This window comes from Acanthochromis polyacanthus, chromosome 6, assembly GCF_021347895.1.
Source record: "Acanthochromis polyacanthus isolate Apoly-LR-REF ecotype Palm Island chromosome 6, KAUST_Apoly_ChrSc, whole genome shotgun sequence".
Taxonomy (NCBI): domain Eukaryota; kingdom Metazoa; phylum Chordata; class Actinopteri; family Pomacentridae; genus Acanthochromis; species Acanthochromis polyacanthus.
The window spans coordinates 19286641-19310139 of record NC_067118.1 but is presented as its reverse complement, the minus strand read 5'-3'; the positions used below and the strand labels follow the sequence as shown (position 1 = coordinate 19310139).

The window sequence follows — 23499 nt, the reverse complement described above, 5'->3', positions numbered from 1 at the left end:
CTTAGTGTGGTGACAGTATGGATTCTGCTGCTGTTTAAGAGAGTCAAAGAACAGAAGGCAACATTCTACATTTTGTTCAGTGTCTGAAAGTGAATTTCGGGAATTGCATACAAGTTGGTGATGCAGGGAAACTAGAGGAGAAAGAGTGCCAAAAAAATGTCTGTCTGCCAAAAACTGATTGCTGTTTAGTTTCTATATGTTTCCATCTACTTTTATGTGGGTCTACAGTTATAACATGTGACCTTGTGACCAAAGAATTGTCGGTAGTTTATAGTGCAATCAGCTCCACTATGATATTGTTTCTGATATTTAGGCTGTATGTATTTTGTTTGTTGATTATTCTTTATTATATTGAAGACTGGCGTGTACTTAACATGATTTATGTGTCGAAAAAAGAAATTGCCTCTTTTACGATTATCCTGTGGGCTTGGCACGACAAGGCTGCAAGGGCCTTGAACGCATCAGCATGTTTACTGGCCTCCCATTGGTCCATCCTGCTCTAACTCTGGGCCAATCACAAAGCAGGTGGGGGGAGCGTGCGCCCCACCTTGTTTCGGTCACGTGACGTGAGCTTACGAAGATGGTGGAAGTTTCTTCTTCCTTGAAGTGAAACCCGACTGAAACCCAAACATCCTCCGGAGCGAGGGGCCGGGTGGACGCTGCAGTGCTACTGCTTCAGTTTTACAGTTTCTCCTCGGAACCGGGTAAGTGATAGGAGCACACTAGTCTCCCATCAATGATATGTAGTTTTTCATAGCCGTTGGACTTTTGGATTTCCAGCCAGCCATGATGATGACACCAGCAGGCTAGCAGTTAGCCGGGCTGGGACGGCAGCGGGCTGTCAGACCTGGTGGCTCAGCTGACATTCAACACGTACCCAGCAACTCCAGCAAACACATCGCTACTACAAATATAGCCACACAATGTTTATCGTCCCGGCTGTTTATTAGCTAACCGGGACATACTGTTCCTCGCAGCGCGGCTAACAGTTAGCATTAGCTCCTTATCCGTTGCCTGTTAGGTTAAATTATATAATCTTATCAGTGTTTGTTAGCTTAGCATGCAAATAAAGGAGCTCAGGGGAAGACAGCGTTGGTTTACCTTAACTATATATTATTTTATGGAGAGACAAGTGCGCCATGGTCTGTTTATTATCTCACAGTACAACATAGTTTTGGAGACTTTAAGAAAGAAGCCACTCCTCAATGCGACATATCGCACATTCAGTACAAGAAGTAGCTAAAAGAATAACTAAATGTACATTAAAAGTAATCCAGTGACTGCTCACGTCAGTAAAGCGGTTAAAAGCAATATTGCGCATTTTTAACACAACGACTGAGCATCTGGCAACCTGAAAGCACCTGTCAAACCTCATTATTGAGATAATGGGTCATGTTTCCTGCTCTCCGGTGTCCTCTACCAGCAGCTGCTCAAACTGCATACAGTAGTTCTGTCTGCTTCCATAACTGCAAGTAGACTCAATGATTAATCCATTGGCTGTCAGCAATTACTATAACTGTCAACTATTTTGATAATGGATCAGGTTGAGAACGTTTTTAAGAAAAAGAGTCAAAATTCTCAGATTTAAACTTATTAACTGTGAATAGTTTATGGTTCCTTTGCTTATCTATAACAGTAATTGGAATATTTCAAGTTGTGTACAAAAAGACATTTGAAAACACTGACATTTTATGGACCAAACAACAAGTCAGTTCGTGGGTCAATGATCAACAGAATAATCAGCATTGAAAATAATTGTTAGCTGCAGCCCTTCTTGTAAGGAAAAGAGGAAGTTGGCATTTATTAGTCATGGGAAAACTGGTAAAGTTAGTTGTGTTTGTGTCAGTCGAGAATAACAATGGTAGATGAGCGCACAAACTATTGACTGTTCAGCTGTCTGGTGACAGAACTGGTGCTGTTTTCCCGTCTGTTTTACAAGGGAACTCTTCTGACATCTTACATTTTTGCCACTCGTAGACATTCCATTTTTAATAATTCATCAAGATTATGCATGAATTACTGGAAGTCATGCAGTACCCACTAACGGAATGTATCATCATCACGTGACATTGTATATTTGCCGTTGATTATGTTACCAAGCAACAGCGGCTGAACCTACAGATGGACACAGGAGGATCCCTAAAACACCCCCCAATAAATCCACCATCTGCTTCAAACTAAACATTGCATTTCCCCACATCTCCAGCAATACCCCCGCCAATTTTGAAGTGGATTAGAGAAAAGCTTGTCTAGATATGTGTAAAGCACACACACACACAGATTCCTGGAATTCTTTGATGCTTTTGTCTTAATGAATTAAACAGTAGAATACGTCACTGTTTTCTAACAGGTAGCAGGGTTCTTGACTGTTGTTTCCTTAGAGATTAAATAGAACAAGCAAACCTGTTTGTCCCTCTGTGATGTTACGTACAATGCTGGTCATCAGGAAGGTGTGTGTTGGCTTTATGAATGGTATTAACACTGTATCTCTGAGATGTAAGGCCACGGTGGTAATAGTCTAGGTAATTACAAGTTTACCATAGCTGAAGTGAAACTGTTTTGAGATCTTAATGTTCAAAGTGGGCTGTTCATGCCCATCAGAACTCCATAGTAATAGGAGATGGAGCAATTTGAGCTCAAAATCAATTTAGAAATGCCTCAATGAAATTTGATGGCCTATCTGTGATGTTATTTAGCTTGTTTTAAAACTCAAATCCAAGGCAGGTCATTGTCAAGTTTCATATTCAGCTCCAATCTACAGAACACAGTCGGCCTGCTGCCTGGCTGCTAAGTCAGCAGTTCCAATGAATTATTGACCAGGACCAAAGCAGTAGCCACAGTGAAAGTTTACCCAGGAGCTGCTCACTTTTTCCTTCTCTGCCATGTGCATACTGGAAGAGATAGACTGAGGAACATGCATTATTGAGTGGCGCATTGAGGTTAGGAACCAGATTCAAGGAGTGGTCATAGGGTCTGATCTTCTTTCCTTTCACTTCACCTTTACCTGACACAGTTGTTAGTGATGAGTTGATATGTTTCTGCACACTTTCGAGCAAGCAATATGTAAGTGGTGTTTACTTTTTTATAACGGGACATTATCTTGAAAACCTAGTTGTCGGTATTTCTTTGAATGAGACTTTAGATTACAGTTAATATGGAGGGGATCAGTTGAAATATGTTTGTGTTTAATGCAAAATGAAACCCTACACATCCTGTTTTTTTTTTTTTGTCAGACCTGCAAGCCTTTTTTCCACTGTTGCCAGCACAATGTTTGTAAAACCCACTGTAGCTGTCACAGAAACCACAATCACAGCCAAACACCCACAGCTAGCACTCTAAAAACATCCAGAACAGCAACTAATCTTCAAAGAAGTACTTTAGACATAAAGCAAAGTAATAATTTCTTATTTGTAATGTGCAAAATGTACAATATAGCAAATATGCAGTGTGCAAAAACATTTAACTAATCTAGAATGTAAAAATTTAGTGTGGAAAACTATATAAAAAAATGGTCTAACAGAGAAAAGGCAAAGATACAACATTCTCCATTATTTTGGCCCCCATAGAGCAGCCATGTCAATTGTCAATGTTTACAAAATATTTGGTGAGCAGCCAGTTTATGGTCCTTTTATAGGGGGTTGCTGAAACACATTTTAACGAAGGTAGTAAATCACAAAGTGAAATAGAGGTGCAGTTGATGAATTTTTTGGGCCGGAGATGTTCTGACCTGTAATCATGCACATAGAAAGCACATACACTACCGTTCAAAAGTTTGGGGTCACTTTGAAATGTACTTATTTTTGAAAGAAAAACATTTTTTTTAAGATAACATTAAATGAACCAGAAATATAGTCTAGACATTGTTAATGTGGTAAATGACTATTTTAGGTGGAAACAGCTGATTTTTAACGGAATGTCTCCATAGGGGTACAGAGGAACATTCCCAGCAACCATCACTCCTGTGTTCTAATGCTACATTGTGTTAGCTAATGCTGTTAAAAGGCTAATTGATGATTAGAAAACCCTTGTGCAATTATGTTAGCACATGAAAAAAAGTGAGTTGTATTGGAAAACATGAAATTGTCAGGGTGTCCCCAAACTTTTGAGTGGTCTTGTATACCCACATAGTAACGGATGGATGAGTGGAAATACAAGTCTAGGTTCAACCTTAAGGCATTCAATTGTGAAAGTGTTTTGTGGTTCTTTACAGTCATAAACTTAATGTTATTGAGAAGACAATTTAAATTTGATCGTACTAGAATCATGCCTGACACAAGGAACATTTCATGACTGCAGACCTTTTTCTCCTGAACGTGCCCTTTTATTACCTCCTGTGCAACTTCTGACTATTTGCTTTTGTTTATTTTGTTGCCTTTGTTTGACTCGTTGCACTTATACATTGTGAGCTGATAGTCAGTCTCTTCTGTTATTGCTATTTTGAACACACATGTTAAGGCGTGATAGTATTGTTTAGTGTTAAGGATAACATTCCAGGAAGGAAAGGCAATTTAGATATGTAGACTCTTTGTCTGTTAAGTTTGATGCTGTAGATGAATTCCATTATTAGTCCAAAGCGATATACTGGAAGAACATAAACTCCAAAGGGAGCATATTTAAATTGCTACATTTACTGTAGCTGAGGGCGACATGTTGTATAGCATGCGCTTAAAGCAATGTTTTTCTTTGCCTTTAAACTGTAAGCAGTAGCAAGCCTTGGAATGGTGGTTGGTTAAACACAGCTATTTTTCATAGGAGTGTACAATATTTTTTACCTGCTAATAGTTAGATGTGTATTTTTGCAAGTCTGACAGATAGGGAACTAAATATACTGGATCTAAATGATCTCATCTGTACGCTGCAGATTTGCAGCAGCGAGGAAGTGATCTGTCATCACCCTAATGAAGTGTCTTCTGTGCTGCAGGCTTTCATCCCAGCCCTATGTCATGGCCAGTGGAGTCACCAAGTCGGGCACTTCGAATGGTTACCCTATGAAAGCACAGCTGCAAATCATCGGTACGTCTTAAGTCTTTATCCGAGTGAACAGATGGTAAAGAAGAAAACATCAGGTTGACCTCATTTACTTCAGTCCCTTTTTTTTTTTTCCCCCATGCAAGACATTTTGCTTTGTCCCATTAGGAAAAGAACAGGTGTGAATTAAAGAATGAGACATGCTTCATTTTCATAGTCATTTCTGTTTGTGACATCTGTGCTTTTTCTGTGTCTGCTGTGAAAAATGCTAAGCTCTCTCATTTCTACGTGTGTTTAATCGTATTGTAATCTCAGGCACACATCTGCAGACAGATATTTCTCCTCGAGTCGTCAGCCTTTAATGACGTTGCCTAAGTCATCAGTGCTCTTCCTCAGGTCCCCAGCGATACACCTGCTAAGTTTGAAGCAGATCCAATGAAAACAACAGACACATTTAGGGTGGATATTGTAATGAAAATGCTCTGCTTCTTTAGCAAAATAAATATAAATGTTTAAAATCCCTTTTTTATCGCAGTCATATTCTCTTTTTCAGTTTGAGCTTCTAATTTCAATATCTGTGTTTACAGGATTTCATTGTTTTTACACAATGTCTTTCTGTTTGCTGCATCTGATATATGGTCTCTTCTTCCTGTTTCAGTGATATCAGCAAAACTGAAAGAAAACAAGAAAAACTGGTTTGGTCCCAGTCCTTATGTGGAAGTGACAGTCGACGGCCAATCCAAGAAAACAGAGAAATGCAACAACACACACAGCCCCAAATGGAAGCAGCCGCTCACTGTGTGAGTCAAAGTCATGCCAGGATAATTAGACATACATGACATTTGATCGTAGTTATGATATTCAGAGCTTTACTTGTGCCGCGCTTGGTCATTAAAGAGATTTTACCCCAGCGAGATCTGTGTAGAACAGTATCAGTATTTAAATTGCCAGTGTTTGGATTTGACAGACCACATAGTGAAACCTTATGTTTGAATGTTCCAAAAATCATCTAGGAGTCCGTTTATTTATCTTTGAGAGACATTCATCCATCCATTATCTATACACTTAATCCTCATTAGGGTCACAGGGGGCTGGAATCTACCCCAGCTGACTTAGGGTGAAGACAGGGGACATTCTGTGTCCAGTCTATCACAGAGCTACAAACAATCACAGTCATATGTTTTTGGACTGTGGGAGGAAGTGAGAGTACCCACAGAAAACCCACGCATGCACAGAGAGAACATGCAAACTCCATGCAGAAAGATCCCATTCTCAGGCCAGGACATGAACCAGGGTTTTTTCTAGCTGCAAGGCGACAGTGCTAACCACCGAGCCCTCTTTGGTAGCCCCTTTAGCCTAATTATTACTCATGTTAATGTGTTAAATGTCACTAGTGTGTTGTTTTAGGGAACTCAGAACTGCTCTGTTATTTACAAAAGCTCTTACAGTTGCTATTTACAGGTATGACTGCAGCACAAATTTTAAGACTGTACACATTTGAAGGAAAGTTTTCCCTCTAAGAATAAAATTTTGTTAAATACAGACTGTTCAGTCGTTTAAAACTATTGTCATCTGGTTGCCAGGCATTACTGACGCACTAGATAGAATATGTAGATGTTGTTGTAGAAAAGTAGCAATAGTTTTCTGATTAATATTAGCTTGAAGTTGCTTGTCGAGAGCTTAGTAGCATTTCACATTGGCAGCTTATAAGGAAAGCATGCAGAAGCATACAGCACATAGTAACCAGTGCCTGTGCTGCTCAGTGAAGCGAGCACCACCCCATTGTTCACACACTGGTTAAATTCCCCCGAGTTTGAAAGAAGTAATTAATAAAAACAAGTGTCGTAATTTGGGTTATGGCTTTGAGGAAGACGCATCATGAAAAATTACTGCTGACTGCGCTATTTGGCATTGCACATCTGAATTTCCTCTTGAAAAGTTTCTCGTAAAGAAATACAAAAATAGACTTCCTAAAAAAAAACAAAACCTAGTTTTTGCTGGTGTAACATAGGATCACTCTCAAGATGTTTTTGCTGCAGCAGCTTTCGTTCAAAATGAGTCACCAGGTCGTGATCTTGGATTTTCTCTCCGAGTGCTGGACATGGGCAGGTGTGCAGTTTAAAAGAAAAGATAAAAGAGATCTCAGAGTGTTTAGACTTGGCTTCTACATCCATGTAGAATCCAACACAGCAGTGAGGGAGTGTGTCCATTACGTTTACGTGAATCTTGTTTCCAAACATACTGTCTACATTCAGGTGCCTTTTAACGTCCTGCTGTCCAACATCCACAGATCAGATGTTTTCTTCATTTGACCCTATCTAGGATTGCCTGTTGTGCACCTTCTTAATATAGAGTTCTCCAACAGTTTCTTTCAAACTCACAGGGGCAGGATTATTATATATCAAGTGTTTACTATGGGATGTAACCCGACCAAAGCCCATGTGTCCGCGGTTTCTTTTCCTGGGGGCACTGACGGTGCTAGCTAAACAACTGTCATAGTGATGGTTATAGACACCCGCTGTCCCTGAATAGCCTCTGAACTTTATTGTCTGTGGCTTGCTTTCAACACAAAGACTTTTTGCTGCTCATACAAACACAGATAAATGGGATTTTCAGTACAGTCGTAACAGAGGAACGTAATAGAATCAAACTGTTTCAGCATTACATGACTGTGGTGGTGTCCCTCAGGATGCTTTAACATGTAATTACTCATTCTTGTTACTTTTATTCATAGTGTATATAAAGCTTGATACTACATTTTGCAGTGAGCTCAAAGACAGAAATTCAAAGAAAAGCTGATAAAATGTAAAAGAAATGGTTCTCACTGAAAAACTGCTGACTTTCAAAGCTGATTGGTGAATCATTGCTGAAGTCTGGACAGCAACGCCCTGGAAGGCTTTCCGCGCTGGAAAAAATGCTTCTCTCAAAACAAGAAAAGAAGAACTTATTTCAAGGAACTTTTACCGTAAAATCTGCTTATAGAACAAGTGAAAAATGGCTTGGTACGATTTCTTGAAATAAGATATAATATTTAGAATATTGAGATCTTAAAATTAGCTGGGAAGTCTTATTTTAAACTGTATTTTACCAGGATTGTCAAGCTTAGGTTTCTTAAAATAAGCCAGATATGCTAAGAAAAAATAAATTCAAATGGCAGTTTTTCACTCAAAAATAGTTTTTTACATTCATGTAACCTCCTAATTTGAGATGTATTGAACTTATTTTGAGTTTTCTTGTAAAATACAACTCAAAACAAGATACTTTCAAGATTATTTGACTTAAGATATTTAAGATGCATTGTCTTAAAACAAGTCCCTCCATCTTGCTGAAATGCCACTCGTTAAGTGAATTTATCTTAAATCGAGTGGGATGAGACATTTTGACTAAATATAAGACAAATAGACTTGGTAATATTTTGAGTTTTTGCAGTGCTGTATCAGATCCTTCATGAACAAAAGCAAGAAGTCCAAATGCGCCCCACATTTTCAGCCTAACTGTCTGTTTCAACAGGATCGTGACTCCATTCAGCAAACTAACGTTTCGCGTGTGGAGCCACCAGACGCTCAAGTCAGATGTGTTGCTTGGCATGGCCGCGCTGGACGTCAGTGACACACTGAAGTCCAACGACATGAAAAGTGAGTGTATGACACACACGTGTTTGACACGTTCTTTTTCCTTGAGTACACTGATGACTGATGTCCCATTTATTCCAAAACTTCATTAGACATATTTGGTGAATTGCAGTTTGCATTGTGGGCAAGAGATATATTTCTCTTGTCCAAAATATATATTTCCTGAGTAAAATGCTTTTGGTTGTTTGTTTGCTCTTAAGACTGAGAAGTACCAGTTCAACTCTTTCTTCTTTCAACAAAGCCTTATTTAATCTGTGGAGGCAAAAACAATTATCGTTATTGAGATTTCCTTTGTGTCCAGACTTTAGGGACACCCTGTACTATGAAATGTTTTGCCACCCAGCAACAATAAACACGCATGCTAAATACATAGTGTTATAATATAGATGAAAGATATTCATGGAAAATTTATCTTAAGAGCATATAAACAAGCAGAAGCATTTTACTCATGAAACATCAGAACTCACTGTGATTCTTGTCCCTTTCAACCAAAATAAGATACATGATAAATGGCACTTATCTCCTTATCCCTATGTTTAACTCTGTGAAACTCAAAATCTGCTGGTGGGTTAGAGAGGCATGTTGTCTCTGAAAAACCTTTAAAATTACACTGTTTATCTAAGCCAGAAACCGTAGAAACAGAAAACTGTCAGATGGAGCAAAAAGGAGATCAGTGTGGAAACCAATTAAAAATGTAAGTAGAATAATATCTGGGATTCTAATTTTGTTGCATTACATAAAAGACATTTTTGAGCTCTCTCTACTTCTAGCCATTGTTGAATCGTATCCATAGAGATGCATGACTTTATATTGCAGTGAAAAATGAATCCACTGTAAATAAAAATGTTACAAGAACAAAAATGGCCCAGAACTGCTTGAGGTTCAGAGAGTTCATCTCGGGCACCTCCAATGCCTGCAAAGTCATGGTGATGTGTCCGATTGTAAAACTGTCATCATAAAATGGTGTTTATCAGTCGGTAGATCAGTGCTCAGCCTGTGTGGCTCAGAGCTGGAGGGCCATGTAAAACTGAATGGTACTTATCCAAACAATTGATTGTACAATATAAAAACTCTGTGTACAAATCACATGTTGAGAGTTGATGGATGTTCTTTGTCAGAGCAGGAAAATACACATTGAACCCAATAACTGTAACTGAAATTACTTGTAGATTCTAAAATGTTTTGTATTTCTTATAAATGAGCCTTTGATTTTTCTAGCAAGCACAATATTCAGCCTGATCGGGATCACCAGAGCTCTTTACACTGAACCAAGACTGCAGGTGTTGCTGTGCAGCAGTGTTGTTTTCTGTGATCCCCAAGTTATCAATTTGTGATGCTTTGTAGGCAACTGGTGACAAAAGCTGTACGTTTTGAACTTATCTCTTAATGGTAATCTACTATGAAATGTTACTGAATATTGCGGGTTTAACTTTGGTAACATTTGATGCATGCATGATACCAGTAATGGACATAATTAGTCACAGGAAATGGACTTCAGACCCTTTGTCTTCCTCTGACCCTAGTGTGTTGTTTCATTGCAGTCTCTGAGGTGGTGCAGACCTTACAACTGTGTGCAGACAGGGATCAGTCAGATGTGGTGGGAGACCTGTCTGTCTGTCTAGACGGGATGACTGTCGACCCCGAGATGTTCGCCATGGCCGAGGCTGACCATCACAGTGAGTCAAACCATGAACAGTGTTCAGAGGGCATGCTGTGGATTGTTATGTATCCAAGCCAGTTCAAACGCTATCAGGGTGTCCCTAAAGTCTGGATACAGATCTGGACACACAATCTGCCTCCACAGATTAAATAAGGCTTTGTCAAAAGAAGAAAAAGTTGAACTGGTACTTCTCAGTGGACATGAAGGATGGACACATCAAATGATAGGATTAGGTAAGTGATTTTTTTTTTCTTTGGAGCTAGCATGAATTTTAGCCATGACTGATTCTTTAGTTTCGGCTGATACATTTGGTCGTCCAGAACAGGGTTTGTCCATGACCCTGCCCCTTTCTTAAAAACTTTTTTAACCACCTTCGCCACCGTGGAAAAGCCAGTGGAACCCTCCTTGGATGACGTGCATTAAATTCATATCCTGTCTTTCAATATGTCCATCCTTCATGTCCACTGAGAAGTACCAGTTCAACTCTTTCTTCTTTCGACAAAGCAATATTTAATCTGTAGAGGCAAAAAAAATATAGAGTTAATGAGATTTCCTTTGTGTCTGGACTTTGGGGACACCTTGTATTTGTCATTGAGCTTATAAAAATACTGTTATTCTCATAATAACCTTTAGCACTGTATGAATTGTGCCCTTTTTGGGGTTTTTTTCAAGGATAAGGAAGAAACATTTATATTTTTGTCAGCAAGGTTTTGTACAGACAAGTTTCTTTCATGAGTTTGACAAGTTATGTTACAAGTGAAAAAACTTAACTAATTCATGTTGTGTGCTTTTACTTGAGGTACATCAAATGGGGAGTCACAGCCTAATGGAGATCATCCCATAAGGTACTAAACCAGTTCCACTCTTCAGTCCCATTCCACTGATGTCACATCTTTAATTTCTTCCTTTTGCCTGCTTTGTTTATCTCGGTCTTTCTTCCCTACTCACAGGCGCAGTCGAGACAGTTCTCCAGCTGTGGACGGTGTAGAGCACAGGTCTTCTCCCAGTGGCCGCAGGGCAATGAACAGCACAGGGTCTCCCTCCGTGTCATCAGGGGGGTTGAGGCCTCTCCGACCACCCAGGCCCTCCAGGCCTCCACCTCCAACACCCCACAGACCCACCTCTTCACCAGGTCAGACATTTACTAGAGGACGTCTGATCTGATCTGCTGTAGACACATTTAAGTCAAGAAAAGGAGGGAAACAAAGATCAGATGCACTTCTCCCTTTGTGTATTTGTATAAAATCATATCAATGTAAAACATTTACCCTGAGGGCAGATTGGGGGTTGGGCCCAAAACTTGGCAGACTTTGAAAGGCATTTTTTGTACAACCAGTTTACTTCAGTATGACTTATAATCACGTAAGACGGCACTAAGAAATGCGGAAATAACTGACTGAAGAGAAAAATAGTTTTTGAAATCAGCAGGTACATCGTTGCCAATCATGCTAGCCGGCATAAACAAATGACTATTTTTATGTACCTTCCTCACCTTTCTCAAATCTGTAGTTAGTGCTGTCCTGGTCTGAGGATTTATTTTTTTCATTAAACTTTTTTTTTTTATTTTAGCCAGAAAAAAAATGAAATAAAAAAATTAGGCATTCACATTGTAAAAGAAGCATAAATAACAAAACAATTCACAGGTACAGTCACATCTTGTCAGTGCCTTTATCGAAACATTGTATGTGGCTGTCCCATTTTTCCCAATATTTTCCCCCTTCTGTTGTTGTAGGCGGAGGCTGAAGGTCATGAACTCCATTATGTCTTTGACAATTTGAATCAGAAGGGCCATTGAGGGAGTGCCTCTTTTGAGCCAGCATTTTGTGATTGATTTTTTTGCAGCAACAAGAATTATCCTGAATAAGTATGCATCCCTTTGACTGATTTCCTCTGGGGGTGTACAAAGAAACAACACAGAAAAAGAGATTTCCAATCGAATACCAATCACAGAATACATTAGATTTATCACCTTCTTCCAAAAGTCAATTATACCTAGGCATGACCGAAAAATATGGACCTGATCCGCCTGGACAGATCCACACTCTCTCCAGCAGGGAAACTGGATGGCCAGAAATTTAGATTTTCGTACAGGAGTGATTAAAAAACGGGTCAGGCTTTTCCGACAGAAGTCTCTCCAGGTAAGCGAGTTAGTGGTACGGCTCTGAGATTTCCATCCCTCCAACCAGTGCTCCTCCGGTATATCCATTTTCAAATCTTTCTCCCATTGTTTTTTCACATGGAGGTGCGTTTTATTATCAAGCTGGTTTAAAACCTTATGCATTTTACCAACAATATTTTTGTTACTAGATCCTTTATAGACATCCAGAAAAATCTGAAAAAGGTTAGAGGGGGTTTTAGTCAGGGCTCCTTGTATTTCCTTCACTAAATAATATCTGAGTTGGAGATACCTGAAGAAATCATGTTTTTCAAATCCAAATTTAAGCGAGAGATTTTGAAGCTGTCCATCTGACCTTTTGACGTTATACTACCAAATGTTGTTACACCCAAGTGTGACCATTGTTTAAGTCTGGTATCATGTACTGCTGGTTGAAAGTGTGGATCACGCCCAGGTGAGCTCAGTACTCTGCTGGTCTGAGGATTTTTGATAAGCTCTCAGTCATGTCTGAATCTTTCCTCAGCATCTTCCAGCAACGGCTCTGCTGCAGTGGATGGCAGTGACGGGCAGTCAGGTTCTGATACACCAGTGCGAACACCAGCTTCAGGATCCACATCGGGCCCAGACTCAAGTCCATCGGCAGGTTCAGACAGGAACTCCACTTTGACTTCTGGTTGTGGAGCTGCAGCAACCAGACAGCCAACCAGCAGCATCAGTCCCGCTGTCACTCCCAGAGTCCCCGCAGTCACAACTGGACCGTTACCACCTGGGTTAGATCTCATTTTGTAATCCTTGCAGAGGAACCGACAGAGGTTTTGGTTGAAGATTCAGCAGAACTAATGCAAGTTTATTGTCCTGAAGCTGAAACAGTGGCCATGCCGAGCAATAGTAGTACTGCAGTGCCCAAACCAAACAGCTGATTATATATTTTGCTACAGAATAAGAACAGGAAGAGAGTGTTAAAAGAAGGAACAGAAAGACATTGGTAAGTCACTCAGAGAAGGATTACAGCATTAAAAAGAAGTGAGTTTATCTTTGAGTAGTCCATAATTTTTACAGTTTTTTTTTCTTATCTCTCTTTTTGATTTCATTCAGGATGTAATTCTTTAAATGTCACTTTTAAGCTGTTTTAGTGTCAGCACTGTGACAACGCTGACCTTCACGAGCAATTTTGTTGTTTTTGCAGTTGGGTGACTCATGCAGTAAGAGCTGTTATAAATCTGCACAGAGCATAAATGCCTCAGCGTGCACCATTATCTAATGCCCTCAGGTTTATTGTTGTCTTTTTATCTAGATGGGAGCAGAGGGTGGATCAGAATGGCAGAGTGTATTTCGTTGATCACGTAGAAAAGAGAACAACGTGGGAGCGCCCTGAACCACTGCCCCCTGGGTAAAATGTCTTTTCCTGTTATTGCAATATTATTGAATATGTTTCCTTTAAAATAGTAGATGTTGGTTCATGTTCTGTTTTGGATTCATGACATACTGCTTATTACAGTAGCCGCATTTCACTGCTGTTCTTTTTAAAAGTCTTAAGATTTTTTCAGAGTCTGGCTAATGCAAACATTTATTTGAAGTGTATAACTTTAATGCAATGTCTTTTGTTTTCAAAGCCAAATTTGGAGACCTCTGATCTCAAATAATGCTTTTTAGTTATGCTAAGTAGTGATGTTGTTTTTCTGATTCTGATGTTTTTAATGTAATTAAATGGTGCATAATTCTGAGATGCTTAAGTTGTTGGCCAGTCTACCAGCAGTCACTCTTTTTCTTTCTCTCATTGTCTACAGCTGGGAACGTCGTGTTGACCAGATGGGACGGGTCTACTTTGTTGATCACATCACACGAACCACCACATGGCAGCGCCCGACTATGGAGACAGTGCGTAACTATGAACAGTGGCAGCACCAGCGCAGCCAGCTGCAGGGCGCCATGCAGCAGTTCAACCAGAGGTTCATATTTGGGGTGAGATTTTTTTTTCACATCATGTGACATCATGTGGGTATCTGACCTTTGCCTGTTGCTGACACGTTTTTATATCTGCATGCTGTAACTCGGCTACCATTGCACATGCACAGATCAAGTGCATGGCTTATTTTACATACTGTAGTTTGCAAAAAATATATATTTTTATGAAGTGACTCCTAATGACAAACATGTCAAATAGCTTTAATGGGGAAAATCAGTTTTTCTTGTGTTTTGTGGTTGCTGTAAACCTGGAGGTGTAAAGGAAAAGCTGTTAAGATAGAAGGACGTTTACTTCTGTGCTTCCTCAAGTCCCCCACAACTAGATGGCCTCCCAAATTTGCAAGCCAGTAAGAATGTGACTTAGGTGCTACATCACACCTAACTCACTAATAGTTGTCTGCTTAAACTTTTCCTATTTCTGCACCCTCCTTTCCTGCTGATTCCAAGTGAACAATTCAGAATGAGCAGCTGTCTCTCAAGACCTGGTGGATTACATTTAGTTTTGATGGTAATGTCACCACAACAGTTGGAAAATCCTTAGTATTAGCGCATTGCAACTCATTTTGCTGAGGGTAGCAGTAGCTTTAATGGTATGTCCACAGGTCAGAGCTCTGTGGACACTATGTACTGCTTCACCTGGGATTTTCTAACTTCAGCATTGTCTGACAAACTCACCATACACGTTATAAACACATGTTAAAAATTGTGCGATATTTCTAGGGCAAGTGAATGCATAAAGAGAAAGTTAGAAATGATAGAAAGTCCTGGTCTCCCAGTGTCAGCAACTGTGTGGTCAGGTGTTTTGTGCCTCACTGTCAATCCAAGATGCAGAGAGTTTTATTCCTGGAGTGCATGAAGACAGCAGTAGCTCATTGGTTTTAGAGCAAACCGTCTTTGCAGTATTTTAACTAAAGAATTGAAAACACACTGAGAACATTTGAGACTTGCATCAATTTTGCTGAAAAGGAGCACAATATTTGACGTTTAAAACATCACTCTGTTTAAAATCTCATCTTTATCTTGGCTCTTATTCCTTCTGCCCTCATATCCAGTTAAAGCTGTTATACCATGGATTCACAATAATTCTGTTTTTTGTTTTATAGCTTCAAGATCAGGTCTCAGTCGCTCAGAATAAGGAGTTTGATCCTCTCGGGCCTCTGCCACATGGATGGGGTAAGTTTGTTAATTTTCAACAATGATTTCAGACGTGTGCGTAATTTACAGTTGCAGCTGAGATCTCTTCAGATTAGATAGCCCTTGTGATCAGTCAGTTTTTCCTGTGCGCTCTGTATGTGGTCTGAACTATGATAGTGACAGATGAATGTATCTACTATTAAGTTTCTGTGAAATACAAAGTGATGTGGTGAAAATGACTTTCTACATATACACATTATTAGTAATCAAACAGACAATGTTCATTTGCAATGAAAATAAAAATGATGTCAAAATGTACGATAACAAAAACTCCAAAGTAAAACTTTGTTGTAATGCCTTCATTGTGTTTTCCACACTTAAAAAGTAGCCAAAATAGCAAAGTTTTTCAAGAGATTAATTGTTATTTTTTTTGGAATCAGTTAAAAAAATATTCCAATACAAATAATCATTAAAAATTGCTGAATATTACATTTGGTCAGTCTATTCCAACTCCTGACCTCCAATGATTCCAAAGTTTGACAAGTGGCACCCTAAGTTGAAGTGAAATGGACTGAACATGAATAGCTAAGTGCCTGACTGTAATTGTCTTTTCAGAGAAAAGAACGGACGCAAATGGCAGAGTTTACTTTGTACATCATCCTACACGGGCAACACAGTGGGAGGACCCACGAACACAGGGGTAAGTATGTGTGTGTGTGATAATCTTACTTTCTTGTATCTTTATTCACTTCTTCTAAAACCATACATCACCAAGTGAAATATTGGTTTACTCTCATTTTTCAGGTTGTTGAATGACAAGCCGCTGCCAGAAGGCTGGGAGATGAGGTTCACAGTAGATGGTATTCCTTACTTTGTAGACCACAACAGGAGAACCACCACCTACATCGACCCCCGCACTGGAAAATCATCACTGTACGTCATCTGCCATATTGTTGTCTGCTTTCTGAAAATCTTGAGACTTCTCAGACTCATATAAGACACAAGCAAGCTTTCTAACTTAACACAATGCTCATCAACTAATGAGGAAGCAGTGTATTGCCATGTTTGTGTATTAATTGGAAGTAATACAAAGCCTGCTGTCAGTTGTTAAATCTGTTATTTACAGACAGATGTGACACAGACAGACAAGCACAGGGATTCCTTCTACAGCCTTGCCCTCTGACATCTCGTTGCCTAGCAACCAGACCATTTTGCTGCACAGAATGACCTCATCATTCTGTTACAGAGGGAAAGATCGGTTTGACTTTATTACATTTATTTAAACCAGTCACAGTGGTGTTGGGTGGAGCTAAGCAGAGGGTGTAGCAGTGGTGTTTGTTGTTTTGGTGGATAATTTGCATGCAGGGAGGCACGAACTTTCATTACATGGCTTGTTTACTGGAGAAATTGGCAGATCTAATATCTGAATAATATGCAACACTTGAAACTTTCATCATGGAAGGTTGCTAGCCTGGTGGCTGTTAAAAGGTGCTGTGAAAGCAATTTTAGTAACCCATAGATAGCAGAAGGGGAGGAATGAAATGCGTAGTCTACATCTGGTGAGTCAAATTTACCAGAAACAGGAGCTCTGCCCACAGGTAACCAGAAGTCAGGTTGAAGACCAGAAAAACACTCCAGAAACCAGTCACTGCTCATCCACTTTAAACTCAGCATTGCACTAGCAGTACGCCTGTCAAGTATGAAACGGATCAGGAATTTAGTTGTCAGGATATGTGAAGAATAGATACAAACATGTGCAGACAGACAGAAATGCCTTTAAATGTAGATAACAATACTTTGTAACAAGTTGTTTTCTTTGTTTTCTGAACACAAACATGTATCCTTATTTCAAACGACATTCTTGGAGTTCAGGAAGTCACTAACAAGTTGAAGCAAAAGCATTTGCTTTAGTGGGAAGAAATTTAATTCCATATGAATTGCTCTTAGCAGCTCCTTGCCTCCATGTCAATAACATTCTGGCTGTATGTAGTCAAGTCGTTTTCAGCACTTGTAAGTGTCAATAATGAGTGGTGTGTGTTTCCACCCAAAGAATACCACAAACTCTTTGTGGCATTATGTTATAAACTGACTCATCGAAATGAACTCAGAGCTACTACTCCCACATCAATACTTACGAGAAGCTGATAGGTACTTTTTTAAATATTCATCAATCTAAAGTATGTTTTCATTTGCCTTGAATTTGACAATATAGCATCTCAGCAGGGAGATCACTTGTACCAGGTGGTTCAGTTTCAGCAGTTTTTTAGCTACAAGAGTCTCTAAAATCCCTCTATATTTAGAACTTGTGACACATAATGCTGATATGACTAATGAGTCACCTCGTCTCTCATGATAGTGAGTTTGCTTTGTTTCAGGGGTTGGAAAACCGGTTTTGTGAACGAGGATAGGAATGTGACGATGCACTCTTGGCAGCAGTAACATCTGACAAAGCATCCTGAACTTATTTACACCCTTACAAAGGCTGTTGTACTATAGTTCTTTTTGTAGTTATGCCAGCTTTAACTTAAGTCAAATTTAGTTGCACCAGCAATTAAATTTGTGTCGAGGATTGTGGCAGTGACAGAACAGAAGACATGAAAACATGAACAATTATGAGCTGACGATAATATGCTGTATGTGTGTTAGTGTCATACAAAAACATGTTAACATTTAACATGTTTTTGAGGTATTAAGGCATATGTCTATCTCTCATTTTGTTGCAGGGAAAATGGACCACAGATCACCTATGTTCGAGACTTCAAAGCCAAAGCACAATACTTCAGATTCTGGTGCCAGGTAAGACTCAAAGCACACACTACCATTCAGAAGTTTGGGGTCACTTTGAAATTTTAGACATTTTTGAAAGAAAAGCAGTTTTAGAAGATAACATTACATGAATCAGAAATACAGTCTAGATATAGTTAATGTGGTAAATGACTATTCTAGCTGGAAATGGCTGATTTTTAATGGAATATCTCCATAAGGGTACAGAGGAACATTTCCAGCAACCATCACTCCTGTGTTCTAATGCTACATTGTGTTAGCTAGTGGTGTTGAAAGGCTCATTGATGATAAAAAAAAAACCCCTTGTACAATTATGTTGGCACATGAATAAAAGTGTGAGTTTTCATGGAAAACATGAAATTGTCTGGATGACCCCAAACTTTTGAACAGTAGCGTACACAGTTTGACAGGATTTCTATTTACTTATTCGTTCCCTGCTGTTTGACTCACTACCTTCAGCATCAGTAGACACTTCAGTATAAGATAAGCCTTTATTAGTTTAATGTTTATTATAAAAAAACTATTTCTTGCAGTTACTCAGTCCTGCTTTTGCCATCTTGCTGCTCATTTCATTGATTGGCTCTCCTTCAACCACAAAGCATGAAGTGATGAGAGTTATGACTGAAAATAAAAACTGCAATCTCTGGGTTTTGTGGTTATACGAAATCAGTCCAAATCAGTCATGTGTGATAACGATCGTCTTGCAAGATAAATTCATGTCATTCTGTGCTTGATGGGTTGTGTCACACTCTACACATCAACTTTGTCAAATTGCGAGATGAATGCCTGTTGAAACATAGCCCTTAATCTCTGAACCTCAGGCAGTTACTGAGTTTTGTTTTTTTTTGCTTCTGTCACATTTTTACTCACCATTTGCTTATTTTAACTGCTATAAAAAGATATTGTAGCTAGAGATAGTAGGTATCACAACAGTAGCTATCAGCTGTCTTTGTTAACCAGGTTTTCCTCTTCACATAAAAGAGGCTGTTTAATGCATCATTTGACTTATCTTCTGCTCAAACTACACCAGTTGTGTACCACCTGCTTCAGTACAGGTTGTAATAATAGAGACTTGTGAAGAGCATACAAATTTATTACAGTAAAAAGCACTGCTCCTCAAACTGATGCAAGAGAAGACTGCTAGTAGAAACCTGTTAATTGTGTAAGTTTATTTGTTTTCCCACCAATCTTATTTCTAACATGACCGCTGCACATGAAAGCTAATACATTTTAAACTTCATACATTTAAACATGATATTGAATGATATGTGGACAACATTTTTTGCTAAACCAAAGTGGAAATAATGTTACTGATTGCCTCTAATAGATTAATCAATCGTCTAATTTGTGTTCTATTAGCTGTAGTATCGCCAGTATAAGTGCACAGTGTAAGTGGGTCTGAGGTGGTGATAAGTTCAGTCAAGAATAAATAATTTACTCTTCAGATAATTCAAGAAATCGAATTCATTTCAGGTAAATTTGTTCAAAGTGATTAAATTAGCTGTTGAATGTCTGAACTCATAGTCCTTATTTATATTTACAAGACTGACTCCTCTGCATCTTTGTCATACATGTACTGTAGAGGAGAGCACAGTCTTGTTTTTGTCTTTATAGACATTTTTTTGGTTTCGTACCCACCATACACCAAACGTCATACAGTGATGATGGCCATGCATTCCTTTGGGGTGGAGCGACTGTGCCTCTTCAGAGTGAAAAGAATCGCACAGTATCATGCTCTGACTGAAAAGTTTATTTGGGTGTTAAATTCTGCCAAAATTTTCCCTTTTCTCCAGCAACTGTCGATGCCTCAGCACATCAAGATCACAGTAACCAGAAAAACGCTGTTTGAGGACTCATTCCAGCAGGTATAGTGACTCACCCCAGCCACGAGGTTACACAAGTCACCAAACCCCAGAAAGCTTTTTGTGTCAGGGTTTGTTGTTATTTGCTATTTAGATGTGATGCCTTACCTACTCTACCTTTAGCTAAACTGATGGTCATTGCATTTGTTGTGGTGGAACTCAAATGTAAAATGTCTTGTGTAATTACCCCACCAAGGAATGCAACAGAATTATGTGACGATTGGCATATGTTTGTCCGTCTGTCTGTTCGCAACATTACTCAAAAACAGACTTGGATGCAATTTTCATGGAAAGTCAGAAATGACACGAGGACCAAGTGATTAGCTTTTGGCAGTGGTGTGGCTTATAGTCTGGATCCACGGATTTGTTAAAGATTTCTGTATCAATGCAAGATATTGACATGACGTCTATGTAACAATGACCGCAATTGAACACTACGTCAGCTGCCTGCTGACGATCACATGATTGTGTTTCTACCACAAATTGACCGCTGCGGACTTGTCGGGACTTATCCGTCTGAAATTATTTTTGTTTAAACATGTTGCTGCCTCCTGTTGAATGTTACATTGTATACAAGAAAAGCACTCAGAGAATGCAGTACTCCATCCAGGCTGTTAATTCCTCAATGTGTGTATTCAGAAATCACGGCATCAATAAGTCTGTCCATTTAATATAGATCTACCCACAGACTAAATAAATAAATTTCAAAATTACCTTGCGCTAAGCACAGGCAGGGTTGTTTAATGCATGTGTACGTTATGTACGGATACCCAATCATGTGACCTAAATATGTAGCGGGCGACGGGAAATTATTCAGGCAGCTGATGTTTGCTTGTTGTCATAGTTACAGTGACACTGTGCCACTATCTTGTAATGATACAGAAATCTTTAACAAATCCTTGGATCCAGACAATAAGCTGCATCACTGCCGAAATCTAATCAGGTGGTCATCCAAATCTGTTAGTCCGTTTTTGAGTAATGTTGCTAACAGACAGACATTCACAGAACAGCAAAGGTACACCACGTTCCAAGGTGGAGTCAAAAAAATCTGCTTTATTTACTCATATAGCACTATATTCATGTTTTGACTGAAGGTAATGGAGAATTTATTTTAACTTGTAAAATACACCAGAGCCCTTCTTATCTCTTATTAACCTTCCCATGTATAGTTTGAAGGGCTTTTATTTAGAAAAATCTTCAAAAGTCTAACACAGAGCGTAGCATAGAAAAAGTTCATGAAGTAAAGTTAAGTTTAGGCAATTATTTGATCACCATAGTTAATGAAGTGCAGTGATTTGATCTGTTACATGTAAGTTTGCAGTTTTCTAACTTTCAGTGATTGCTGTTGATGTTTTGAAAACTGCAACAGTGATTCTGAAAATGTACTGAAGAGGCTGAGAGACACTGTAATATCTGCAGGTTATTCTTTTGTGCACAGTAATGCAGTGATTACACCTCCACGCTGTCATTTCATTGTCTTTATTTTAGATAATGAGCTTCAACAACGCTCAGGATCTGCGAAGGAGGCTGTGGATTATCTTCCCTGGAGAAGAAGGCCTCGACTATGGGGGTGTTGCCAGGTAAATTAGAAACTCTGTTTTTATCAAGTTTCTTATGTCTCTCGAGACGACTTGTGAAAAAAATGATCCGTCAGTAACATTTCTAAAGGACTATTTGAATATTTTGTGATTTCATTGAAATTTGGACAGTCTAAACTAGACTCATAATGTTGTCTTCATAAAGGCAGGTTTGCAATGATGAGCTGCATCTCTATTATTTTTTGTATCGTCTCTAACAGGGAGTGGTTCTTCCTGTTGTCCCACGAGGTTTTGAACCCCATGTATTGCCTGTTTGAATATGCCGGTAAAGATAACTACTGTCTTCAGATCAACCCAGCCTCCTCCATCAACCCTGACCACCTCAAGTACTTCAAGTTCATAGGACGCTTCATTGCCATGGTTAGTCGTTTTGTTCTGCGTTAGTCTTATGAGTTCGGCAAGAAAGATCAATTATAGAGTAGTTCTATGGATAGCTGCAGAGAAAATATCTGCACAGCAACGTGTGAAATAAATGGACTCTGATAAAATTGCAGTATTTTTTTGTCTCTCAGGCTCTTTTCCATGGCAAGTTCATCGACACTGGTTTCTCACTGCCATTTTACAAGCGCATCCTCAACAAGCCGTTGGGCCTCAAAGACCTGGAGTCCATCGATCCTGAGTTCTACAATTCCCTCATGTGGATAAAGTGAGTGCACAAAGAATCTGTATGCTGTTATCTGGAGAACAGTTTTTAGAGCGATTCGAAATTTACAGCAAATTTAACTTTGAAGCTGAACCTTTTTTATTCTGCACAGTCCATTTAGTTCATTGCAAAAGATCTGAATCTTGAGCTCAAGTTGTTATGTGCCCCCACTTTATATCTCACTTACCAAAATGACCTTGTATTTTATTTACTGAGCGAAAGTTTAAACCCCGAAAGTAATCAGTTTATACCGTTTTGCTAAATACATGAGTCACGCCAGAGATTTCCTGACATTGCACTGACATGTACAAAAGGCAGGTCTTTGAGTTGGAGTCAGTCTACAAACAAAACGTAGTCGTAGGATTATTTGTCAAAACTTAATCGCAGATTGAGTTGAATGTGAACTAGAGGTGACTTCAGCAGCGTATGCATGCTGCCTTCCTGTAATGTTCTGTGGTCAGTTTTCTCACCATCTCATTGCCCTTTGATCACACACTCGAACAAAAACTAAGTCTGACTAAACATTTTCATCATTTTCACATTCATCTGAAGTCAGCTGACTTACAAGTGTAGCTGAGGTATAAATTATGACGCCAATTCTGATCTTAGCAACAGCAAATACCCCAATAGGATTATGTGCTACACCACGAAAAACTGAATATTGAGGCCGTCATGGTTTAAATCTTTTTCAACATTTTAAAAAATATTGACTCGCTCAGAAGTGAGGCAGGTAGATTATTGGTTGATTAAATCTAGGAAAGCGATAATTTTAGTTATCGAGTATTCTGTCTTTTATTCTAAACAGTTATTTGAGTAATTGGATTCAGAACTTGGCATGCATACTGTGTGGCATACAGTATCAAAACGACCTTGGTGGCATAAGACAGGCAGACATCAGCGGTATATTGTACATATATAGTATAGTACAGTAGCCTAGCCGCGCTAGACAACCCACGGCAATGAATTTAATTCTCTGCCAGGGTGGGTCTAGTTACCCTCCATAAGGCTCGAGGTTGGATTCTCCTAAAACTGGCCGGACGAATCACCATGAAGTGTAGAGTCAGAAGGTGGGCGTAACTAAGTGACGACAGAGGCACGACGATTCTGACAGAAACAACCGGAAACAACTAGCCTAGC

At 39.2% G+C, this 23499-nt stretch overlaps 1 protein-coding gene across 1 annotated transcript in view; it reads left to right on the top strand.

Annotated features, from left to right (window-relative positions):
* The first annotated feature begins 557 nt into the window (after positions 1 to 557).
* The window catches only part of LOC110968687 (E3 ubiquitin-protein ligase Itchy-like), a 29172-nt gene continuing 6230 nt past the window's right edge, over positions 558 to 23499 (top strand). Inside the window, exons 1-18 of the mRNA XM_022218633.2 lie at positions 558 to 704; positions 4922 to 5013; positions 5627 to 5768; positions 8479 to 8603; positions 10142 to 10276; positions 11060 to 11105; positions 11211 to 11392; positions 12900 to 13146; positions 13671 to 13766; positions 14164 to 14338; positions 15445 to 15514; positions 16091 to 16175; positions 16280 to 16408; positions 18199 to 18271; positions 20053 to 20124; positions 21610 to 21701; positions 21920 to 22079; positions 22232 to 22365. Coding sequence (XP_022074325.1) covers positions 4944 to 5013; positions 5627 to 5768; positions 8479 to 8603; positions 10142 to 10276; positions 11060 to 11105; positions 11211 to 11392; positions 12900 to 13146; positions 13671 to 13766; positions 14164 to 14338; positions 15445 to 15514; positions 16091 to 16175; positions 16280 to 16408; positions 18199 to 18271; positions 20053 to 20124; positions 21610 to 21701; positions 21920 to 22079; positions 22232 to 22365 — 2033 coding nt within the window. The 5' untranslated portion in view covers positions 558 to 704; positions 4922 to 4943. The remainder of the gene's footprint in view (positions 705 to 4921; positions 5014 to 5626; positions 5769 to 8478; positions 8604 to 10141; positions 10277 to 11059; positions 11106 to 11210; positions 11393 to 12899; positions 13147 to 13670; positions 13767 to 14163; positions 14339 to 15444; positions 15515 to 16090; positions 16176 to 16279; positions 16409 to 18198; positions 18272 to 20052; positions 20125 to 21609; positions 21702 to 21919; positions 22080 to 22231; positions 22366 to 23499) is intronic.